The sequence below is a fragment of the Dendrobates tinctorius genome, unplaced genomic scaffold (assembly GCF_039654945.1).
Source record: "Dendrobates tinctorius isolate UK_male_01 unplaced genomic scaffold, ASM3965494v1 ptg000006l, whole genome shotgun sequence".
Taxonomy (NCBI): Eukaryota; Metazoa; Chordata; class Amphibia; order Anura; family Dendrobatidae; genus Dendrobates; species Dendrobates tinctorius.
In genome coordinates this window covers 16,698,114-16,724,559 of record NW_027361674.1, presented here as the reverse complement: position 1 = coordinate 16,724,559, position 26,446 = coordinate 16,698,114, and the positions used below count along the sequence as shown (strand labels likewise).

Here is a 26,446-nt window from a genome sequence, read left to right as displayed (position 1 = left end):
TTGGTCATGCAGTTTTGCAGTATCTATTCTGATGTTTGAATTGCAGTTTATATAAGTTTGGAGCATATAAAACATATGAGGGAACAGTATTTGTACTAAATAACACACAGTCCAGCACAATTGCCACCAGAGGACTACTGTCTACATTACACAAACAACTTAGAGGGGTTATATGGGTCTATTTCATTTTTTTGCTATGGGCCTAAGAACTTACAGGTAGTTTGTTCCTAACTTGCTGCCTAGTGCCGACCTCTGCCAGCTCAGAGGGGTCATGGACCCATTATACCTGCAATTCTGCAGCTTCTGCTGACGTCATGTTGACAGAGCAGCAGCTTCTCTTCGGCTCTACTCTGTTGATAGGGTGTGACTGTTGATGTCACACTGATTGACAGCTGGCTCCCTGCTACCTAACTGCAGAGAGCCAGCAGTCAACCAGCATGACATCAGCAGACACACCCCATCAACAAAGCAGCCCAGAAGAGGCTATTTTGGATCCCATCCAAGTTGTTTGAAAGGTAAAGAGCATACAAAATCTGTACCTAAACTGCACGGTGTGAACATGGCCCATGGGTGACACACATTGGGTAAAATTCACCTACAAGACAGTCAATATGCAGTGCCTATGATATGCACTAAGTGCACGATGTCTGTCTAGGAGACAATTGACACCATTGTATAATGCACTGTACTTGTATGTGGAGTTAAATGCTACAAAATGAAAGGTCTGTGCTTCGGATAGGTCTTCAATACCAGATTGGTAGGGGGTCAAGTAAATGGCACGCTGTTGTAATACCAGACACAGACAATATGAAAAGCACAAACCTGAGCCTGGTAAACCAAAAAATGGGATGCAGCAGTCGATGGGGTACAGAGGAGCCGAGACTCCGACCGCCACCGTTCCAATATTGATGGTCTATAGTAAAGACATCAATTTTGTAGTTCTGGATAATCTTTTACAATAATATTTAGATTACCTAAGTCAAAGAAATTACAGTAGACTCCTGAATTTTGGTAACTCCTAAAATGTTTCTGATAATCAGATCACCCAGGAGCGGACGATCTAAAGCCTTGCTTAGTTTCATCATCGGGCACATGCTGAGCCAGTAGGAGTCTCAGACCAAAATATTGTCATTTTCCGCCATCGCCTTACTTTCCTTGAGCCCATATTGTATTGCAGAGAGGTTCCAGTGCTGGTTACATATTGGGATCTAAAAATGATGCTCTCAGCCCTGAATATTAGGCCGCCGTTTTCTGGGCTGTGAATAGGCTTCTTTGTGCGCTGTGGAATGTCTGAAGTCTGGGCTGCAGGTATAACTTTCCATCTCCCATCACCTTCCCTTTCTGTCCAATTGTTCTATCCCGACAGACTTTTTGTTTTTTTTTATAGACTTCCCTTTTAACTCTCTCTTGCTGCCAAATCTCAGCGATCTGTTCCACTCATTCCTCAAACATATGAATAAAAAACCCTACTTTTCCGCATTGCCTTAGAAGACATGGAAGCTTTTTGTTTGGGATCCAGATGAGTTTGTAACTAGACGATCTGTGTGTTCCAGGAAAGTTAGAGAATAAATTAAGGGAAGCAGCAACTTTTGTGGTGAACGTTAATGGAAAATCCAGCAATTCTTCTCAAGTTTCCTCAAATTTAATTTTGATCTGAAATACATTTCCCCTTAGTCCCAGCGCCGTGAATGTCAAGCATGAAAGGCATGTGTACTCCTGAAGACTGTCAGATGGGGGGCACAGAGGTGCCTCTGTCGTTTAGCTCCACATTCATCACAAGCCACTCGTTTCAAATGAGAAAAATAGGGCCGCGGCCACTCCGTTACAGCACAAGCCTGCACTCCAACCAATATGGTGATTTCTATGATCTCATAGGTTACCTCCCATATGGCAAAAAATGTTCATCTTAATTAAGGAAGTGTGTCTGCAGAAAATGACCATTTGTTTACATCGGGGTTTTAAGGAAAAAATACAACATTTTTTTTCTCATCTCACTATATTAAAAAACAAAAAACAATCACATATCATGGACATTAGCAACAATAGCGCTGACTTGTATCCTATTTGTTTCTTTAGAAGTAGTTACTGGGCATGCTCTAATTTGGACAAAGATTATTGTAAAGGGAGAGGGAGCGGAAACCTCATCTATTGTGATTTCTGGATCCTGTGATATCAGCTCTATATAGAGGTATTATCAGAGGAGGAGGTGAGCTGTGACTTCACCTATTGTGAATGGTGGGTCCTGTATTATCTACTGTACATAGATGTGTTATTAGTAATTGTACAGTAGGAGGAGGTGAGCTGTGATATCACCTATCATGAATGGTGGATCCTGCATTATCAGCTCTATATAGAGGTGTTATCAATCATTGTACAGGAAGGGGAGAGGGTGAACTGTGACTTTGTCTATTGTGAATGGTGAATCCTGTGTTATAATAATAATCTTTATTTTTATATAGCGCTAACATATTCCGCAGCGCTTTACAGTTTGCACACATTATCATCACTGTCCCCGATGGGGCTCACAATCTATATTCCCTATCATGTCTTTTGGAAAGTGGGAGGAAACCGGAGAACCCGGAGGAAGCCAACGCAAACACAGGGAGAACATACAAACTCCTTGCAGATGTTGTCATGGGTGGGATTCGAACCCAGGACTCCAGAGCTGCAAGGTTATCCATTGAGCCACCGTGCTGCCCTTGTTATCTACTGTATATAGAGGTGTTATCAGTCCTGACACAGGAGGAGGCGAGATGTCATATCAACTATGGTGAATGGTAAATCCTGTGTTATCAGTCCTGGTACAGGAGGAGGCGGTGAGATGTGATATCACCTATTGTGAAAGGTAAATCCTGTATTATCTACTGTATATAGAGGTGTCATCAGTAATTGTACAGGAGGAGGAGGTGGTGAGCTGTTACATCACTTATTGTGCATGGTGGATCCTGTGTTATCAGCTCTATACAGAGGTGTTATCAATCATTGTTATAGGAGGGGAGGAGGGGAGCACTAATATTGCCTATTGTGTATGGTGAATCCTGTATTATCCACTGTATATAGAGGTGTTATCAGTCCTGGTACAGGAGGAGGTGAGCTGTTACATCACTTATTGCGAATGGTGGATCCTGTGTTATAAGCTCTATATAGAGGAGTTATCAGTCCTGGCCCAGGAGGGGGAGGAGGTGAGCTGTGACCTCATCGATTGTGAATGGTGGATCTGGTGTTATTTGCTGTATATAGAGGTTGAATCAGTCATAGTCTTCTATACAGAACAGGACATGTAACATCTTGTGGCCAGTGTGAAAATTACAAGATTTCTATATTTTTTACATAGCTAGTGATAAAGAAAATTGAATAAATTTGTTATAAATTAAAATAAAAACCTGATTTACACAATAGGTAATTTTCTGACAACGTATTCCCTCCATCTTTTACAACTGTATGATGTAAGGATGGCGAGTCCCACTGGGCATAGTGTAAGTGAATGTTTTCTGCCCGGGGCCCACGGTTCATTAAAGTACTGGATGATCCTCCAGATGACCTATGAATTGACACAAAATTAGGACCCTACTACAACAAAGCCCCAAACAGCGTGCCGGAGAAAGAAGAGCGCAGTAATCTGCTATCTCCAACAATCGGATAGATAATGAAGGACAACGTCAACCTCTGCTCCATTTAGATGGGGATCTGCAGTCTTACTAAGGGTGCTTTCACATTGCTTTAAGGCAGCCATTCAGTGGCCCTGTCGGGACGTATGTCCAAACCCACCATAAAACAGAATTCAGACGTATGCATGGATGGGGCCATAGACTATAATGGTGCTGACAGAGTGAATGTGTGCCATACATAATTTTGGGGCATGTACGCCTACTGGAAGCGGACACTGAGACGCAGTCTACTACATCCGAGTGTTCGCCTCCGGTAGGGATATACGCCCGAAAATGAGGCACGGCAGAGCGCACGTTAGAAGGAAATTACTGAAAGGGACTCTCAGCACAGAATGACTGGCCAAACATTTATATACACCTTCCCACCTACTTGTTTTCTCTTTATCTCCTCCCCTCTCCTCTTCGATTGACAGCTCTGGTTTGCTGGAGCCAGAGAAAGGCAGGGATGGAGGGAAAACAATAAGGTGGGAAGGTGCACTTAACAGTTTGGACACTCAATGTTGTATGTGGCTTGGTTTGAACAGTCGTTCTCAGCTGAGAGTCACTTTAACACCTTCATGACCTTTTGATTTTTCTTTTTTGCGCTTTTGTTTTTTGCTCTTCTTCCCAGAGCCATAGTTTTTTTTTAACTTTTTCAGCGATATGGCCATAAGGGGCTTGTTTTTTGTAAGACGAGTTGTACATTTGAACGACACCATTGATTTTACCATATAATGTACTAGAAAACGGGGGGAAAATCCAAGTATGGTGAAATTCCACAATTTTTTTTTTTTTTTTATTTACAATGTTTACTAAGTGCTAAAACTGACCTGCCATTATGATTCTCCAGGTCAGTACGAGTACGTAGATATCAAACATGATTAGGTTCTGTCTTTATTCAAAAGGTGGAAAAAAAAATACAAAATTTGTAAGAAAAAAATTTGCTTATGTCGCCATTTTCCAAGACCCGCAGCGTCTCCATTTTTCATTATCTGGGGCTGAGTGATTACTTATTATTTGTGCCCTGTGCTGACATTTTTATTGATAGCATTTTGAGGTAAACACAAATTTTGATTGCCCATTATAGCACTTTATTGCAATGTTGCGGTGGCCAAAAAAACCCTTAATTCTGGCATTTTTATTTTTTTTCTTGTAACGACGATTACTGATCGGATTAATTTATGTTATTTTTTGATGATAGACTGGACATTTCTGAACGCAGCGATACCAAATATGTACTTTTTTAAATAATTTTATTTTCAATAAGGCAAAAAGAGGGTGGTTTAAACGTGTAGTTTTTTTTACTTGATTCAATAGTCTCCTTAAGTGAGCTGAAGCTGTGATCATCCGATCGCCTGTGCAACACATAGCTGGGCTTCAGCCCTACTATGTATAGCAAAAATCACTGTCTATAAATGCCGCTACGAGCATGGGCAGGACTCGTGATGCACTTCAGCCCCACGCATGTTAAATGCCGCTGTCAGTGATTGACAGCAGCAGGTGGATCTTGGATCCACCCGTGGCTGTTAGAGGCACATGACAGCGTATCAGATCAGCTGTCATGTGCGAGGAAAGATGCAGGCTCCGCGCTGGATCACAAATAAGAGGCAGGGACAGGACCTCTGACGTCAAAGGTCATGAAGGTGTTAAAGGATAAGTCATTTTAATTTTCATTTCATAAATCAATCGGTCAATGAAAATAATAAACTTTGTAATGTATCTTACCAGAGAAATCTGCTTCTTTCACCTTCTGGATTAATCTTTCACTCTCAATTATGGGTAAAATCTGTGGTCAGTGAAGACAGATTTTCCCACTATTAAGGTAGGAGATGGCAGTTGGTGCTTTTAAAATTCTATGAAGAGGGGAGGAGCTAAAGCAGATACAAATTTTACTGCAAGTTTTCATGAAATGTCAGTTACCATAGGACTTTCAGCACCAGCTGCCATTTCTTTCCTCAGTGATGGGAAAATCTGTATTCACTGAAGACAGATTTTACCCATGAATTGAGAATTTTAAGAATGAATGATCAGTCCTGGAGGCGATAGAGGCGTTTTTTTTAATAAGATATACTACAAAGTTTCTTATTTTCATGCATACGTTTGATTTAAAAAAAAAAAAAAATAATTAAAACGAAGGTTAGTTTAACAATTTGGTCATCGCTGCTTTTGATCATTAACATGGTCTTTCTCACACACATAGTCAATGCATAGAAAAAGCAAGCCATGCCAGAGCAGAAATCGTCTCCAAGCTCCATGAGACATTTGTATCACATCAAGAAAAAATGACCAATGTTTTGTAAATAGTGAAAAACTACACATTGGACAAAGCTAGAAGAAATATGTGGAAATTCTAGTTAGGGCAGGCACATATACAATAATGCAAGCTATGGTATGCATCCCATCTATCACTCTTGAAAACAATGGTCATGTTATTACCTGCACTTGTTTGGCTTGGGGGCATTTTAACCATGAGTCAGTTTCTTCTAATCTGCTAAAAGGTGAAAGCAAGATTTTTTTCTTGAAAAAAAAAATAAAAAAATACAAACTTAAACTCCATTTTTAAACAATTTTATCTTCTAATTATATAGAAAATGATCACAATAATGCAGGAGCACACACAATAATCATTTGTCTACATGCATTTCCTAGCAGAGTCTGCTTCTCTATAGCAGCACAGACTTATCCGTATCCTGTGCACTAGGAGATAGGCGTTCTTATGATAGGTGGGGGTCTTGCAGAGGGAGCATGACATATCGCAGCATGTGCATCTATATGAAATTTTCTGCCTCTTACTCCAGTTGGCTTGTGATCAAGAGTGGTGTATAAGCCCATGGTGGTAATCCCACTCCGTCTCCTAGTATCCCTAAGGGGAACGAGCCTTGTAGGATGTAATGATATTCTACAGCACTGGCTCTAAGGGATATGAGGAGTCTAGGTGGCAGGAAAGGAGTCTCTTGGAGTGTACTGTAGATCCCGACAGCCCGCAGTACGGACCACCACAGGTCCATACTGCTATTATTTAGAATACCGTCTTTTGCTAATGAATGTGTTTTGAAAAGTGATTATTCTACACATCCCGTTTTATAATCATTCTTTAGGTTTTGGGAGACACACTTTAAAAAGGTTGTTTCATTAGACACAATCCCTTTAAATAACACAGGCACTGCATTGATCAGCTGATTGCTGCGGGTCCCTCCTCCTAGTTCCCGCCTAAACAGTTTCCTCTTTCTACATTATATTAGCTCCTCCTATACCTTGATAATTGCAAACTCAAGCTTTTCTCCATCCTCGGGCTATACAAATCTGTGACGACTAGTCCAGCGGGGCTCCGATTACATCTGGAGCACACCTCACTCCCATCATGAAAGCGCATCCCTCTCGGGACGTGATTGACATTACTTGCATACGTGACGCCACCACCGGCTCCTTGCAAGACTAATGCCTATGTGCGACGTTCCGTCTCTGAGCGAAGGTCAAGCATGAGACATGCGCACCTCTGCTCCATTCAAGACTCGGCAGATCCCAGTTCCTTGGATCCAGAGATCGTTTTGGGATTGGTGGAGGTCCCAAACAGTGATTAGACCCTCTGCAATCACCGACCTATCAACTAAGCTATGTCTAGGAAAAGAAATTATATATATTCATTCCACAATACTTCCAGGCAATCTGTGCCACCATAACCAGAGGCTCCAAAGCAAAAAGAAGTTATGGTGATGGGGCTATAGAGAATGAATAGACGGATAAGCGGAATGTAAGGCTATGTGCACATGCTGTGGATTCACCCGCGGATTTGTATCTGCGGATCCGCAAGTAAAACCGCAGCTAAAATGACATGCGGTTTTACCTGCGGATTGGCCTGCGGTTTGCCACCTGGACAATGGAATAGATGGTAAACCGCAGCAGAATCCACACAAAGAATTGACATGTCAATTCTTTCTGCGGACTCAAAACTGCAGCTTTTCCGCAGTTGAAAATCCACAGCATGTGCACAGCAGAATGTAAGTCACATAGACTTACATTGTACTGTACAATGTCTGCAGAACTGCTGCGGATCCGCAGCGGCCAAATCTGCAGCAGAATCCGCAGCGTGTGCACATAGCCTAATACTCATTTTCAGAGTTGTGAATTCCAGAAGAATACTACTACAAAAGCCAAAGCAACAAATTAAAATACTCAGGAATTACTGAAGTGACTTACCTTCTGCCAAAAGTCAAAACCTGTCAGTTCACAACTGGGTTTGTTGCACTTTATCTTAATATGGATCTTCTTGCTGGGAGCACAGAAACTTCAGTTGACCTTCTTGCCCAATGTCTAAGCAGTCACCTTTAAGGATTTCAGTACAGAGGTTATTTTTATTTCTTGTAGCAGCTGCTTCGTGCTAACTAACATGTTAAAATCAAGGAGCTGTACATTTGGGGTGCAAAACTAACAAAAAAACCCAAACTGGTTGAAAATTGGAGCTATTGCCTACAGCAATCAGGGTAATGCCAGCAATCAGGGTCATGCCTTTACTTCAAAGTCATCAAAATCTGTTTCTGGAAAACTAATTCTTCATCAGGACGATCCATTAGATAGTTTTATAGAAAGAGATGCCAATAGACGTCCACTCTGCACATTGTGATTCGGCTGATGTGAATAGTTAAATGTACTGTATGTGTTTTACTGCTATCTCTGAAAGCACAACTTATTTTTATGGTAAATGAAGGTAGATCGGTAACGTGCAAAACAATCCTGATGCCAGAGTTTTCAGCCTTCTGTATACAGATGAAGGTGATGGCAAGGTGTTAGACACATACATATCGCAAGGAAAGGCCCATACCCCCTCTAGTTATATGTCGGCTGGGGTAGAGTTCAAGCCCAGGGGCTCAAAATGAGGCATTAAGTAGGTTAAAAGAATCCTTTTTTTTCACTTGCACTTTGTGGGATTAAATAGCATAGCCTACTAAAATTCTATACCCATTTTTTTTTTAAATATGATAACACTGGTATACAGTAATTTTTGTGCCAATCATGTCTGAATGATTTTATATTAAGTTTATATTGCGGATATTAAGAATATGACTTCTGTTTTGCCAGACTGGCTCTAATTTCTGAAATATTTAATATTTATTTAATTACAGTAGAATTCTGGCTTTAAAAAGTCACTTTTATAAGCCTACAAATTGAAATACAAAATAATTATGTGGGATATTTCATTACCTTAGACGTGGTTAATGAGTCAAAAGACCAAAAGCCATTGCATTTGTTGTCACACACAAGTCACATTGGGGGGAAATGCATTATTTACATGGATGAATTATCTTAAAAACTAGAACCAAATCAGCAAAAGTATTGGGATTTTTTAATTTAGCACCCTCAAAATACCCTAAATCCATTAAAAAAAAACCTTGGAACCTTAATTTTTTTTTTGTAGACCTGTGTAATGTATAGCAGCTGGTCAGAGGCCAAAAAGACAACCTTATTGTCTAAATCTGGCAATAAATACCTCTGGACACTGTTAGCATGTATGTGAGCTTATCCCACATACATTGTAATCGTAGGGCATAATGTGTTATAAAACAGGACATACCGTATATACACGAGTATAAGCCGAGGCACCTAATTTTGCCATGGAAAATTGGGTAAGCTTATTGATTTTGGTATAAGCCGAGTATGCATTGTCCCCTCCTCCCTGTCCTGCTATGCGTGGCTCCCCCCGTCGCTGTCTTGCTATGCGTGGCTCCTCCTGTTGCTGTCCTAGTATGCGTGCCCCCCCCCCATCATTGTATGCAGGGGCTTCCCCAGGTCCTGTTGTTGTATGAATGGCTCCCCCCCCTCCCATCCTGTTATGTATGCTTGCTATTACAAAAAAAAATAAACCTTCTACTTGCCTTCCTCCAGCGTACCCTCGCAGCATCTCGCTGGTGCCAGCTTCCAGCAACTCTTCCCGCTGAGAGATCAAGTGGCGCCGCTGATTAAGGGAATGAATATGCGCTCCACACCTATGGGAGTGGAGACGCGTGCATATTCATTAGCATAATGAGCGGTGCCACGTAAATCGCTCAGCACAGGAAGAGCTGCCGGCGTCGGGACCAACGGAGATGCAGCGACGGCGCAGAGGAAGGTGAGTATGAGGTCTGTCTTCTGGAAGCCGAGGGGGGCGCTTTCAGCACAAAAAAAATGTGCTGAAAAACTTGGCTTATACACGAGTATATATAATATCTTTATATTGTGGATCGGCACACTCAGCTGCTCAGAGAACATTTAACACACTTTGTTTTCCACTGGTTTATTAGAAAAATGTGCTGCATAAACCAGGGTAAAACTAGATACACAAGGCCCTTCTGGCATAACAGGAAAAACAAAATGGCATACAGTACAGTCTGTATGGCTGCAGGGTTTGCCTGCTCAGGAGAAAAAAAGTTCAGCATAGTTTTGGAGATCTCTCCAGACACACCATACACTGAATGAGTCCAAAAGGCTCCACGTTTACCTTCTGGACCACACTCTGAGGTGGAGATATGGTGAACAGCATCCCATCCACTCTTCAGATGTTCACAAAATCCCAGCCCTTAATATGGCTGATTAACCCCTCTCAGCGGTTAGTGTGCTGGAGCATTTTTCTAGGTTTATTTCACATTTCACTGTGGCTAACATTTTCCTCAGTGTTAAGTACCGTATATCGTGGCACAGCTTTGTTGGTGCACAAAATAGGTTCCCACACCAGAATAATATAAAGAAAATTTTGGCACTCAACTTTTGCAATAGGTGAAGAAATTTATTTGCAGTCAAATAAATTTCTTCGCCTATTGTAAAAGTTGAGTGCCAAAATTTTCTTTATAACATTTTCCTCAGTGACATATCTCTCCTCCATTATTTTAGCAGTGGCCTTCTCACAATAATAAATATACACACACACTGGTTGAAAGGGTTGGCACCCTTGAAATTTTTCCAGAAAATAGTGAGTCTCCCAGGAAATTATTGCAATTACACGTACATTTCCTTTGTATTAGAATGACAAAAAAAAAATTGGACATCATGTCACAAAAACATCAAAAATGATCATCACAAAATTGTTAGTACCTTAGCAAAATTGTGGCCAAACAACTTTGTTTCAATCATGTGATGCTCGTTCGAACTCATCTTTGGCAAGTAATAGGTGTGGGCAACATGAAAATCACACCTGAAACCAGATTAAAAGGGGGAGACGTTGACAATCTTTGTATTGTGTATCTGTGTGCCACACTTGGCATGGAGAACAAATTCAAGATAAGAAAACGGTGAGGACTTGAGAACCAAAATTGTTGAAAAACATCAACAATCTCAAAGTTACAAGTCCATCTCCAGAGATCTTGATGTTCCTTTGTCCACGATATGCAACATTATCAAGAAGTTTAAGTTTACAACCCATGGCACTGTAACTAATCTCTATGGACGTGGACAGCAGAGAAAAATTGAAAGGTTGCAGCGCAAGATAGTCTGAATGGTGGATAAGCAGCCCCAATCAAGTTCAAAAGAAATTCAAGCCATCCTGCAGGCTCAGAGTGCATCAGTGTGAGCACGAACTATCCTTCAACATTTGAAATAAATGAAAAGGTATGGCAGGAGTCACAAGAGGACCCCACTGCTGACAGATACATACAAAAGCTAGACTGCAATATGCCAAAATGTATGTGAGTATCCCAAAAGCCTTCTGGGAAAGATTTTTGTGGACAGATGAGACCAAGATGGAGTTTTTTGTTAAATACATCATTCTACTGTTTACTGAAAATGTAATGAGGCCTAAATAGAAAAGAACACTGTACCTACAGTCAACTATGGTGGAGGTTCAAAAATGTTTTGGGGTTGCTGCTTTTGGCACTGGGTGCCTTGACTGTGTGCAAGGCATCATGAAATCTGAAGATTACTAAACGATTTTAGGTTGCAATGTAGGGCCCGATGTCAGAAAGCTGGGTTTGCATCCTAGGTCATGGGTCTTCCAGCAGGATAATAACCCCAAACATATTTCAAGAAACACCTAGAAATGGATGGAAATGCATTGGATAGTTCTGAGGTTGCCAGCAATGAGTCTGGATCTAAATCCCATAGAATACCTGTGGAAAGATCTTAAAATTGCTGTTGGGAGAAGGTGCCTTCAAATATGAGAGCTCTGGAGCAGTTTGCAAAAGAAGAAAGGTCCAAAATTCCAGTTGAGAGGTAAAAGAAGCTTGTTGATGGTTATAAGAAGCAATTGATTGCAATTATTTATTGCAAAGACTGTGCAACCAAAGATTAAGTTGAAGGTGCCAACAATATTGTCCAGCCCATTTTTGGAGTTTTGGGTGAAATTTTGACCAATTTGCCTTTTTTTCTGTGTTTTTTTTTTTTCAATGCTGTTCCAATACACACAAAGGAAACAAACATGTATAACAAAACATGTGTAGTTGCAGTAATTTTGTTGGGAGAAATACTTCATTTTGTGGAATAATTTCAATAGTGCCAACAATTTCGGCCATGACTGTATATGTATATACAGTACAGACCAAAAGTTTGGACACACCTCATTCAAAGAGTTTTCTTTATTTTCATGACTATGAAAATTGTAGATTCACTCTGAAGTCGTCAAAACTATGAATTAACACATGTGGAATTATATAATTAACAAAAAAGTGTGAAACAACAAAATGTCTTATATTCTAGGTTCTTCAAAGTAGCCACCTTTTGCTTTGATTACTGCATTGCACACTCTTGGCATTCTCTTGATGAGCTTCAAGACGTAGTCACCGGAAATGGTCTTCCAACAGTCTTGAAGGAGTTCCCAGAGATCTTAGCACTTGTTGGCCCTTTTGCCTTCACTCTGCGGTTCAGCTCACCCCAAACCATCTTGATTGGGTTCAGGTCTGGTGACTGTGGAGACCAGGTCATCTGGCGTAGCACCTCATCACTCTCCCTCTTGGTCAAATAGCCCTTACACAGCCTGGAGATGTGTTTGGGGTCATTGTCCTTTTGAAAAATAAATGCTGGTCCAACTAAACGCAAACCGGATGGAATAGTATGCTACTGCAAGATGCTGTGGTAGCCATGCTGGTTCAGTATGCCTTCAATTTTGAATAAATCCCCAACAGTGTCACCAGCAAAGCACCCCCACACCATCACACCTTCTCCTCCATGCTTCATGGTGGGAACCAGGCATGTAGAGTCCATCCGTTCACCTTTTCTGTGTCGCACAAAGACACGGTGGTTGGAACCAAAGATCTCAAATTTGGACTCCTCAGACCAAAGCACAGATTTCCACTGGTCTAATGTCCATTCCTTGTGGTCTTTAGCCCAAACAAGTCTATTCTGCTTGTTGCCTGTCCTTAGCAGTGGTTTCCTAGCAGCTATTTTACCATGAAGTCTCCTCTTAACAGTTGTTGTAGAGATGTGTCTGCTGCTAGAACTCTGTGTGGCATTGACCTGGTCTCTAATCTGAGCTGCTGTTAACCTGCGATTTCTGAGGCTGTTGACTCGGATGAACTTATCCTCCGCAGCAGAGGTGACTCTTGGTCTTCCTTTCCTGGGGCGGTCCTCATGTGAGCCAGTTTCTTTGTAGCGCTTGATGGTTTTTGCCACTGCACTTGGGGACACTTTCAAAGTTTTCCCAATTTTTTGGACTGACTGACCTTCATTTCTTAAAGTAATGATGGCCACTCATTTTTCTTTACTTAGCTGATTTTTTCTTGCCATAATACAAATTCTAACAGTCTACTCTGTAGGACTATCAGCTGTGTATCCACCAGACTTCTGCACAACACAACTGATGGTCCCAACCCCATTTATAATCCCACTTATTAAATCTGACAGGGAACACATGTGAAGTGAAAATAAACGAAAATAAAGAAAACTCTTTGAATGAGGTGTGTCCAAACTTTTGGTCTGTACTGTACACACATTATATATTGCAGTATGCAATGCTACAAAGTAAGGATGATCTCAAAAATAGGTTTATTATCAATTAACAAAATGAAAAGCAAATTAACAAAAAAGAGAAATCTAAATCAAATCAACATTTGGTGTGAACGCAGTTTCCTTTCAGTTCTGAGTACACTTGCACAGCGTAAAGAATTTTGTAGAATTATGGTCAGGTGTATGAGGAAACGTTGTGGACCGTAGACCCAGTGTTCGGCCAACAAAACTTAGTACAGCAGATGAAAGACGTATCATGCTCACTTCCCCTTCAATATCGGAAGATGTCCAGCAGTGCCATCAGCTCAGAACGGTCAAGCAGTGCCATCAACCAGTGAAACTCAGTAACAGCCATCTAATGTTCAGAGAAGTCAGGTCAAAAGTGCTTTTTATGGAAGAATCGTGGCCAAATGCCATGGCCTCTACATGTAAACAAGGAAAAACGACCAATGTATGCATGAAAACACAGGAACTAGGGAAAAGAAATCCGTAAGAAATAATGCTGGAGGTAAAGGGCGGTCACCCCAAATATTGATCTGATTGACATTTCTCTCATGTATTAATTCACTTTGCATTTTGTTAATAGATAAATATAAACTATTAACACGTCTACTTTTGAAACTAATCGTAATAGCTGTCTATAGTGTTGCCCTCATTTACACAATGTTATGGCCATCAGAAAGGACCTGAACTGATATGAAACAAACGTATAAATATAAAAGTTTATTCAGTATAGTGTTTAGAAAAATAAGTTCACATCATTTCAGAATACAATAAAACTTGGGAAGAATAAATCCCTATTACAGTACAATGAAAACAAAAAAATATATATATATATATAAAGATACCTCTTTGGTTGGGTAACTGCACAGAAATGGTTTTTGACTTGAGGTTGGTACCATTAGCAAGAAATGCATCATGAAAAATATAAACTACCGTACTTAAAACATTTCAGATATGTCCTGTTCTCATAAATCATCATAAGGCACAAAAGAAACAAATATAAATAAAAATAAAAAAACAACATGCACGAGAAAGCAGTTTGAAAAATAGAACAGAAGGCTGGATATTACATGCATATAAGTTAAATAGATAAAAAATAAAACTAAATGTCACCATTTCCCACTTATATCCTGTATAGTTTTTGCTCGCTCTAGTTGTTTTTTTTTTTCTAATGTTTACAAACCCTTTTTGGGTAAAAAAAAAAAAAAAAGGAAACAAGTAAAACATGCAAAACAGAAGTCAAGTAAACAGAAGACTAACAAAAAATTTAAGGTCAATTAATTTGACAAAAAAAATGCATTTATTTTTCACTAGTCAGAAGCAAAGACCCTAAGAATAAATAGCATTTTGCACATCGTTATATATATATATATTTGTTAATGCAGGTTCCATGCAATAGTGAAAAAAATGCCTAAATAAGCTTCTAGGTAAAATTGTAAAATAGTGCAAAATAATTCAAATAAATGTAGTGTTTAAATTCCAGGGTATTTAACAGATTTTTGGGCAATGCTCGATTAACATTTTATTGTCTTTCCCTTTGTAATTAGTCGCATTTGCAACGTGCTTAGGTTTAAAAAAAGAAAAAAAAAAAAAAACACTAGACCAAGTCGGCCAAACCCGCTGATATTTGCGGGAGCATTCGTCATTCTAATATGTATGGAGGCCCCGACTGTCCCCTAACAGATGAGGTAAGGGGGTAAATAAGAATCTGGCATGTCGGACTTCGGATTATTTTTTATTTTTCTCGGGGACATAAGCAGAGAACCCAGGCACACTCTGCAGAGCATGTATGGAGGAGTAAGGGATCCGGACGATCAGCCAAACCATAGCTCAGCCGACAGCCATCTATTGTATATGGGGGGGACTTTAGGGCAAAGGAACTATGAACAGTAAAATAGTATACAACATCATTGTAGGAAGACCTAGTTCTATACCGTATATATATTTTCCTGATCTATTTTTTTTTTTTTAATAATGTGCTTTGCTACAATTAAATAGCCGTAGGCCAGAAGGCACCAGGAAAGTTACCGTAATTATAAAATGCTATATTGTTCTGACATAAAAAATAAACATAAAACGGAACAAATGTGGAGGAGAATAGGAATCAATTTCCAAAACCTTAGGCCAGTTTCACACTTCCGTTTTTGACCATCAGTCAAAATCCTCTGTTTTTGCAAAAAAACAGATCCGCCATTTTTTTTTGACTGATCCGTTTTTTTCCCCATTGATTTGCATTACCGGCGGCTCTTGACGGATGGCCATCCGTTGGATCCGTTTTTTTGCGGATCCGTCAATTTTTTTTGCGTCCGCCGAGATGCCTGGACGGACCATGTAACGTTTTTTGTAGTGCAGGATCCGCATTTTTATAGTGCGCATGCCCGGAGGAATGAAGTCAGGTGGAAATTTAACCCTGAAATCATTTCTGGCGGACAGAAAAAAAAAATTCTCTCTCTCCCCTTCCCGGCAGCGGTTCCTTTAAAATTCTTCATTCGGCGGATCCATCACAAAAACGGATCCGGTGGCATCCGTTCACACCAGTTAACAATGGATCCGCTTTCCACCATTTTGGCGGATTTTAACTGACACAAAAAAAACTGATGTGTGAAACAGGCCTTAGAAGGAAAATTGTAAAAATTTAGAGAAGGTTCCATAAATATTTTGGGAATTACATAATTTACTAGGACCACATATTATTGTGTAGAAACCACTAGAGGAACTCATTACACTGGATTCCAATCTAAATTTTTTGCAACCGGGGTGGAAGATGTTAGCATTAACATTTGTGATTTAGCAGAAGAGAAAAATTACAAAAAAAAAGTCTATAATTAACAATCCCACCGGTCTATTTTAGTTCATTAAAATGTCAAGTAGATTAGTTTTTTCTTTTTTTGGTAATAGAAAAAAAGAACAAAAACAAAACCAAAAATCCCACAAAAACTATACAAACCACAAACAGGATTCTATTATTTTTCTCTAGATTGTGATCAACATTTTTTTTCCAGCATATTCCCAAAATAATAAAAGTACCAATAATGCACTTTTTTTTTAACCTTAAACCCAATATTTTATACAATAGAACAAAAGTACTTCAGATGGTGTTCCCTTTACATACTCAACTGAGTGAAAAGGTTAAATAATGTGGTACTGGGACAACAAAAATTATTTTAAAACAAAAAAAAAAAAAAAGAAAGCAGTGCGATTTTTACTAAACGTTCTAGTTCATACAATGTATTGAATGCAACCAAACACAGTCACAGAGCTTTCGGACATGAGGTCTGTACCGTCTATATGTCTTGCATATCGTCCTCCATTTGAACGTTTTGAAGCTTGGCCAAGTCCTTCTTATCATTTTCAAGTTCTTCACAGCCCATATTAACCATTCCGCTAATGACATACTTGGATTTTGCATCCAACAACATGACACTCCCACTGATCTCGGAGTTGTGCTCCATGGGTAAGTAACTCTCCTTGGTTTCAGGTAGACGTTGCAGAACCAGATTGTGATGACTGTTGAAATCCTGATGGGCCTGTGTAGCAGGAAGGCTGGCATTATTACCGCTTGCACCAACTGGCTCTCCAAGATCTGACTGTGAAGGGGTCACGGACAATAGGTCTTGGGCAGCAATGTAGTGACAGTTCTGTAGATGTGGAAAGTTTGCATTACTCGTGGCTGTGACACTGGTTGTGGTGGCGGTGGTGGCATGTGTGGAAATAGACTGACTGAGAGAGATAGACTGATTCCCTGTAACGGAGGCGAGATTACCGGAAGCCGTTATTAAAGTAGGAGCTAGTGAAAAATTCTGAGCTTGCGTTCCATTCACTAAGGAAGCCGCTACAGACTGAAGGGTCTCGTCCGATGACATGCTAATGTTTACTTGTGCTGTGTTTTGATTTACAGGCATTAACGAAGAAAAGACAAGACTTTGTTCCAGGCCATCTTGTTTTAATGAATGCGGAACTGTGTAGACAACTGTGCTAGGAGGGAGAGCGCTTAGGAATACTTTTCCTTGATCGCTGCTTGAGATGGTGTCGTTTGTAAATGTCCCTCCATCTGAAGTACCACGGACCACCGAGAGGTTTCCAATATTTCCTGCAAAAGAGAAATTTGGAGAGTTACTAAGTAAAATGTCCGATGTTCAAAAATAGTCAATAGCCACAGACTGAACGTTTGTTAGGTAACAGCCATCTTTCCCAACTCCACCTTACACATGAGTAATCAGCCAATTGGTTAGGCAGTTTTAATGGTAAGAGGAAAAAGTGATTGTCATACTCCTCTGGCAGCGGCTTATCTACGACGAAAACAAAAGGATCGGGCCTTGAATATCCAACTGTCTGATACTTCTCTTCCGACATCATCTATCTTGTGAGAGTTAAGTCCCCCATACACATCAGATTATTGGCCGGTACAGCCAGAATCAGCAGGTTTAGCCAACTTACCTACATGTATAGGGACCTTTAGGCTCTGCCTATCAAGTATCTAAGTTATTTATAGCGTAAAATAAAAGAAAATTGGCAGTGGGCTTCTCACATCATGCACCACGCAGTCTTCACCTTGGCCCTCCCAATACTATAGTGCCCAATTTACATATAAATAACCATCATTTACACAAAATACTATAATGCTTTGTGTATTCAACTGTCGTCCCCAGCCAAGAAGCACACGGCTGTGGTGTTTATGGGGGTTAATCCAGTCCCGAACCCTGTATTAAAATATATTATGGACTAATTTAGATAGATGGATCAAAAAAGCAAACTAAAAAACAAACAGCACCTGTAATACAAAAATAAAGTTTTTCCCCTCAAGTTTATTTTGACTCCTTCCTTGTAAGAAGCTAAGTGAATAACATGAATATTTAGTGAAGTTCTTCAAGTTCCCACAGAATAAGGAACAATGTACTTTTCCTGGTCTGTTATAAATACAAGCAACAAGGACACATACACTATGCAATATCATCTGACTTTACAGAGGAAAAGCAGCTGTCAGAAAGTACACAAAACCTCAATGTGCTGCAGAACTGGTCATCACTCCTGTGGTGCAAATGATTCTGTAACTTTTTGTGTTCAAAACCTATGAAATCCACTAAAAAGGCAAAAAAATAACTTGACAAAAACAGAAAAATATTTTTAATAATTTTTTTTTAAACCTAAAACAATAGGTCATATTTTTGGCGCCTTTCCTTTAAGCTGGCCATGCACATTATATACCAGGAAGACTGTCAGGCTACCCTTCCCATTTCTCAAACAAATGTTAACCAATCCCTTTTAAAGGGAATCTGTCACCCTATTTTTTGCCTATCAGCTGCGGCCATCGCCATCAGGAGCTTATCTACAGCATTCTGTAATGCTGTAGATAAGCACCGGATGTACCCTGAAAGAGAAGAAAAATGAGTTAGATTATACTCATCCAGGGGAGGTTTGGGTCCGGAGGGAGTCGCGGTCCGGCGCCTCCCATCTTGCAGCGATGACATTCTCTTCATTCCTGCCCGTCGCGGCTCCGGTGCACTGCCCTGCCCTGCTGAGGGCAGAGCGGAGTACTGCAGTGCGCAGGACCTCTTCTGGCGCCTGTGCACTGCAGTAATCTGCTCTGCCCTCAACATGGCAGAGCAGTGCGCCTGCGCCGCGCAGGAATGACGAGGACGTCATCGCTGCAAGATGCGAGGCGCCGGACCGCTACTCCCTCTGGACCCGGACCGCCCCTGGCTGAGTATAATTAACTCATTTTTCTCTTTCAGGGTACATCGGGGACTTATCTACAGCATTATAGAATGCTGTAGATAAGCCCCTGATGGCGGTGGCCGCACCTGATACGGTTGAAATGAGGTGACAGATTCCCTTTAAATCCATAGGTTCAGCCATCATTAATTTAATCTACAGGTGCTTCTCACAAAATTAGCATATCATCAAAAAGTTAATTTCAGTTCTTCAATACAAAAAGTGAAACTCATTATATAGAGTCATTACAGAGTGATCTATTTCACGTGTTTATTTCTGTTAATGTTGATGATTAAGGCTTACAGCCAATGAAAACCCAAAAGTCATTCTCTCAGTAAATTAGAATACTTCATAACACAAGCTTGAAAAATGATTTTAAAATTCAAAACGTTGGCCTACTGAAATGTATGTTCAGTAAATGCACTCAATACTTGGTTGGGGATCCTTTTGCATCAATTACTGCATCAATGCGGCATGGCATGGAGGCGATCAGCCTGCGGCACTGCAGAGGTGTTATGGAAGCCCAGGTTGCTTTAATGGCAGCCTTCAGCTCGTCTGCATTGTTGGGTCTGGTGTCTCTCATTCTCCTCTTGACAATAACCCATAGATTCTCTAGGGGGTTAAGGTCAGGCGAGTTTGCTGGCCAATCAAGCACAGTGATACTGTTGTTTGTAAACCAGGTATTGGTACTTTTGGCAGTGTGGACAGGTGCCAAGTCCTGCTGGAGAATGACATTTCCATCTCCAAACAGCTTGTCGGCAGAGGGAAGCATCAAGTGCTCTAAAATTTCCTGGTAGACTGCTGAGATGACTTTGGTCTTAATAAAGAACAGTGGACCTACACCAGCAGATGACATGGCTTCCCAAACCATCACTGATTGTGGAAACCTCACACTAGACCTCAAGCAGGTTGGATTGTGGCCTCTCCACTCTTCCTCCAGACTCTGGGACCTTAATTTTCAAATAAAATGCAAAATTCACTTTCATCTGATAACAACACCCTGGACCACTGAGCAAGACACTTCTGGCGTTGTCTATTGGTCATGAGGGGCTTGACATAAGGAATGCGACACTTGCAGCCCATGTCCTGGTTACGTCTCTGTGTGGTGGCTCTTGATGCAATGACGCCAGCAGCAGTCCACTCCTTTTGAATCTCCATGAAATTTTTGAATGACCCTTTCTTAATCCTTTCAAGGCTGTGGTTATCCCGGTTGCTTGTGCACCTTTTTCTACCACACTTTTTCCTTCCACTCAACTTTTCATTAATATACTTGGATACAGCACTCTGGACCGCCAGCTTCTTTAGCAATGACCTTTTGTGGCTTACCCTCCTTGTGGAGTGTCACTGACTGCCTTCTAGATATCTGTCAAGTCAGCAGTCTTCCCCATGACTGTGGAGCAACTGAAACAGACTAAGGGACCTTTATAAATGCTTAGGAAGCCTTTGAAGGTGTTTCTTAATTCTAATTTACTGAGATAATGACTTTTGGGTTTTCATTGGCTGTAAGCCATAATCAACATTAACAGAAATAAACACTTGAAATAGATCACTCTGTAATGACTCCATATAATATGAGATTCACTTTTTGTATTGAAGAACTGAAATAAATTAACTTTTTGATGATATTCTAATTTTGTGAGAAATACCTATATATGGCTATTTTCTATGTTTCCCAGCAAACTGGAAAAATAAAAACCTGAAACCATGTGGGAATTTCCCCATTTCTGTAAACATAATGCAGTAATTGAATTTGTAGTCAAAAGTGGTCACCTGTGTGAACTACAGCTTATCTTTTATAAAGTTGACAGCAGAGGCGCTCTCTACATCAGGTATAGAGCGAAGCTACTGCACAACAAACGGCAGTAGATAGCAAGTGGCAAACATCTGCAGCAGCTTCTTAAGCTTCATGACTGATTAGATGAAAAGTACGCCTACACAAACCCTTCTATTTTAATTTGTCGACATCCCTGCACTCTTCCGCCTTCCCCCGGCAGGAACGCAGACTCACTCACTGCACAGACGTCCGAGCCACACCTCCTCCTTCCTCTGCTGCCCAACACTCGCAGATCCCCAGGCACTGTGATAAGGGCGCACACTTTCAGATCTCTTAAGAGGACAGCGCGCGCGCCATCCTAAAGTCTCTTCCAGCAAATGGCTGGGAGACACTTATTATTTAAGGCACCTTCACCTGTTAGGTGTCTGAGCAACGTGTGATGTCAGCTGTCTGCGTGCTTGCTAGTTCTCAGGTCCCCAGTACCTGCCAGTCAGTTTACCTATCCTCTAACTGGCTGCCCATACTTGCTGTGTTTTCCTGCATTGCAGCCGTGCCCACCATCACCTACATATCAGCCGTGACAGCCAGCACCTGCCGGCATATTAGCTGTGTCAGCCAACACCTGCCTGTCTGTACATCAGTCGTGCCTGCATATCATCCGTGCCTGCCTGTATTCGCCAATACCTGCTGTTACAACTTCCTGCCCCTTTTGGGGGTCTGCTGCCATGCACCCGAGGTTGGTCCTGGAGTAGCACCTGGCGTCCTTTCGGAGCCAAGTCTAACCCCACCATTAGGGGCTTTAGTGAAGAGTCTGGTGTTCGCTTAGTCACGAACCTCTAGGCCTTCTCCGGTTCATGGTACAGTGGGACCACCATTCAGCCAGTTACAAATTTACAGTGCATCCATCTTTAGTAGTTCATCTGTCTTCTATGTTCAGAAGCCAGGAAGCACAATCCTTGCACGCATGCATATACATACACCTTAACACAACACAAAGTTCTTTATCAGTTCAGCCTTTAAATGAAAATTCCTTCTGTCAAATATGAAGTCCTCTTACTCAGACTTACAGCACATTGCTTAGGTCAGAAACCTTGAATAATTTTCAGGCAGAATATATTATTCAGAATATATTATTCCAGTGATCTTACCTGATCTGCTGTAAACAGCAGATCGACTTTTCAGCAGTATCATATAGACAGCAATAGTCTGGAGCTATTCTTTGACTTTTATAGGTCAGTTTTCTAGGCATGCTCTGTGACCTACACATAGATTACTCTGCAGGGAGAGGAGAGGAGCTCTCACCATCACCTATTGTGAATGTTGGATTCTGTGTTAGGGATCATCAAAAATAAATAAAAATCAGTACAAATATGTGTCTTAAGGGGTTGAAAAAAGTGGCTAAATTCAATAAAATTCCATCAAATAAAAAACCATTACTTAGCAGGGCTGTGAAGTCAGTAAGCCACAGTTGCGACTCCGACTCCTGGATTTTATCAGGCTCCGACTCCGACTCCTTCATAAATGGCCAATTCATAACAACAAATTTACTGTTGTAAAATATTAAACATCGTGCTTATTCAGCTTCTCACCATCATATAAGTAATCAGACCACTTAGAGCAAAAACTACATTTATTAGAATACAATTAGAATATAGCAAGTAACTTTTATAAACTTTTCTAAACTGTAAGTAAATATGCAATAAACACTTTTATGCAGTTAATAAGAAGAAATCTATAAATTTGTCCTCAGAAAAAGTATTGCCTCTGTCAGATCCTCCTTCATGGATGCCCTCAAATCTGATCTAATTATTTTGAGAGCAGAGAACAACCTCTCTACACTAACTTGTGTTGGTGGCAAAGCAGTAACCACTCGGGCAACATCTCTGACAATGTCAGGATACAGAGGAATCGCTTGTTGCACTGTTATTTTTGATGAACGGTCAAATTTCTCAATTTCTTTTAGTGCACATGAAAAATTCTGCTGAAATGTACTGGCTGTGTTCCTTGATGGGGATGACTCTTCTTCTATGCGGGAACGCTTTGCACGGTCCTTGTGATCCAAATATTTTTCGAAATTAAATTCTTCATCAGTTGATGATGAGGGTGAAGATGTGGCAGGACAACCAAATTCTTCTTGTTCCTCCTGACTGTTCTGCAACCCTTTCATCCTTACTGCCATTTCAAACAGAGCTTCTTTTCCTTTACTTAGCTGTTGATCATCTAGAAGAATCCGATGCATTGGGTCTACATAAACAGCTGCCAAAAGAATGTTATTTTGTAATAGTAGCTCCTCTCTCCATTTCATTGATGTAGCAATGCCACTTGCAATTAACCCTCCTCTTTGGGACAGGCGAAACATCAGGTTCTTCCACTCCTTTAAGAAAATACCTGGAGTTAAGTCCTCTGCTTGTAATTTTTTAGTCACTGTAAATGGGTGCTCTAGCAATTTTTCCAGCTCAGTCACCTGATTCCACTGACTTTCATTTAGCGTCAGTTGAGGGTTAGCCATGTCTACAAGAAAGGTTTTCAGTTCAACCAAGCGCTGAATCATTAAGTACTGCCCCATCGTGTGGCTTGATCAATAATTGCCCCTTTTCCAGCACGTCTCTTCAAAATTGAGTCAACTTTAGGGGTTCTGGCAACAGTAGCCAATTTTCTCACCTTGCCAATCAGTGCAGCAGCATGTCCTTCTTGCAGACTGTCTCTTATAGCCAGCTGTAGCGTATGCACAACACAGCGCATGTGATGAATGAAAGAACATATTGACAGTTTCAACAAGATCATCTAAACTATCATGTTGCTGTTCATCTGAAGCAACTTCAGTTTGCTCCTCAGTTACAATACTGTGTTCCTCTATTTCAAACATTTCTGTGTCTGTGGACCCAGAATGTTCTTCTAGCTGCTGGTCACCATTACTCTCATTCATTAGCTTAATAGTACTTATCATATTGAAGCATTGTCAGTTACGACAGAAAGAACTTGGTCTTTTTTAAGTTCATAGTCTTGCAGAACCTTTTCCACCAAGACCTGGAGAAACTCACTGGTGTGATGAGCTTTGGTGTCTTTTACTGCCAATGTCTTGGTAACTATTTCATTTTTGTCACAAACAAATCGGACATTGATGGCAAAATAGTTCACTCTGTGACGTGTGCAGGCATCCATTTTAAGAAACAGAAAGCGTCCCTTGAGAGTTTTTTTAAGTTCTTCCTTTTGTTTAAAAGCTTCTTCGATTACTAATTTTTTAATACTCTCTCTCTCCAGAGAAACACCAAGCTTGCGGGCCATTTCCCCATTCAGACACATAAAAGCTGGTCGTGAAAATAATGAAATAGGCACACTATCGTTTACAACAAGCTCTATGATCTGTTTTTTAAACGTATCTACTGTCATTGTCACAGTAACTTTGTCACTGACAAAATATCTTGCAACTGATGGCTGCAAAGTTCTCTGCTCCTTTGTTTGGCTGGAAGAGCTGGGCACTGGTTCATTGGTTTGGATGCAGTCTTTCTCATCCACTGCTTTCAGTACTTCTGGATGAAAGCGCTGTAAATGTCTCTTTAGATTAGAAGCTCTGGTAGGAGCATTTTTATCTTTGCCTGAATATGCACTCATCTTGGCTTCACAGCATTTGTTTTCGTCTGGATCATTTGTCATACACTGACAGACATAATGTTTTCTATCTTGAGTGATGGTGAAATGTTCAAATACAGCTGATTTAATGTGATGCTTCTTTGACTCTCAGGTTTTTAATTCTGCATTCACAATCCAAATGACAATTGTTTTTCCTAAAAAGAATTGTACAAAATTATTGCCAGGTCGTACAACTGATATAGTGGTCAGTAATACTGTTATTATTCCTCATGTACTCACAGTTAACTGATGCAAAGTTTGTTGAAAGGATAATACTTCTTACAGTCTTCCTCTTCTGAGTAGCAGGCTGCTGTGAGATGCTTGGAAGACGCACACCTAGTATGATCTAGTCTAGAGGAGGAGCTTTACTACTAAGAATTTGCAACATATTTTCACTTTCAGTTTCATACATTGTAAGTAGGGGGGTTGGGGCAGCATGAGGTTAACCAAGTATAAGATTAGATAAGGGCAGTGGAGAACAGTGACACACAAGAAGTAAGAAATGTCTCTATCTCCAGCAGAACTGCTTATCACTGTTGTTCATAGTTTGATAGAACATATATATTTGAGTAACATTTATAAAATTCATATGAAAGTTCAATTATGAAATATTAATACATTTTTTTTAAAGCTGGAGTCGGAGTCGGTACATTTCTACCGACTCCGACCAAAACTAACTCCGACTCCACGACTCCGACTCCACAGCCCTGCTTATCTGATAATTCCCATTTTGTGGGACAATTTTTTGTGATGTGACACAAGACTGCCGAGACCAGTGATTGGCAAGTGACTGTGGCAGAGGACTAGAGACTGGTGGTGAGCACCAGAGGGGTGGCAGTGGTGCAAGAGGAAACTACCATTGGCCAAATTATTATTGATCGCAGAAAAACCCTTTAACATTAAAACTTGACATACAGTGCCTTGCGAAAGTATTCGGCCCCCTGGAACTTTTCAACCTTTTCCCACATATCCTGCTTCAAACAAAGATACCAAATGTAAATTTTTGGTGAAGAATCAACAAGTGGGGACACAATTGTGAAGTTGAACATAATTTATTGGTTATTTTAAATTTTTGTGGAAATTCAAAAACTGAAAAGTAGGGCATGCAATATTATTCGGCCCCTTTAACTTAATACAGTCATGGCCAAAAGTTTTGAGAATGACACAAATATTATATTTTCACATGATCTGCTGGCCTCTGGTTTTTATGTGTGTTTGTCAGATGTTTTTATCACATACAGAAATATAATTGCAATCATATTATGAGTAGCAAAAGGTTATATTGACAGTAAGAATGAGTTAATGCAGCAAGTCAATATTTGCAGTGTTGACCCTTCTTCTTCAGGACCTCAGCAATTCTCCCTGACATGCTCTCAATCAACTTCTGGATCAAATCCTGACTGATAGCAGTCCATTCTTGCTAAATCAATGCTTTTATTTTGTCTGAATTTGAAGTTTTTTGTTTGTCCACCCGTCTCTTGATGATTGACCACAAGGGATTAAGATCTGGGGAGTTTCCAGGCCATGGTCCCAAAATCTCTATGTTTTGTTCCCTGAGCCATTTAGTTATCACCTTTGCTTTATGGCAAGGTGCTCCATCATGTTGAAAAAGGCATTGTTGATCGCCAAACTGCTCTTGGACGGTTGGGAGAAGTTGCTCTTGGAGGACATTCTGGTACCATTCTTTATTCATGGCTGTGTTTTTAGGCAAGACTAAGAGAGCCCATTCCCTTGGCTGAGAAGCAACTCCACACATGAATGGTTTCAGGATGCTTGA

The 26,446-nt window shown here is 40.5% G+C and overlaps 1 protein-coding gene and 1 long non-coding RNA gene across 3 annotated transcripts in view; one reads left to right on the top strand and one right to left on the bottom strand.

The window, feature by feature from the left end:
* LOC141085623 (uncharacterized) overlaps positions 1–17,698 on the top strand; it is a 91,230-nt gene extending 73,532 nt beyond the window's left edge. Inside the window, exon 2 of the long non-coding RNA XR_012231340.1 lies at positions 17,452–17,698. This is a non-coding gene — a long non-coding RNA (uncharacterized lncRNA). The remainder of the gene's footprint in view (positions 1–17,451) is intronic.
* SIX4 (SIX homeobox 4) overlaps positions 14,259–26,446 on the bottom strand; it is a 41,944-nt gene continuing 29,756 nt past the window's right edge. Inside the window, exon 3 of one of the 2 annotated variants that reach the window (XM_073571126.1) lies at positions 14,259–17,643. In XM_073571126.1, the coding sequence (XP_073427227.1) occupies positions 16,838–17,643 (806 nt within the window). In that variant the 3' untranslated portion in view covers positions 14,259–16,837. The remainder of the gene's footprint in view (positions 17,644–26,446) is intronic. The other variant, XM_073571147.1, reaches the window with a different exon arrangement.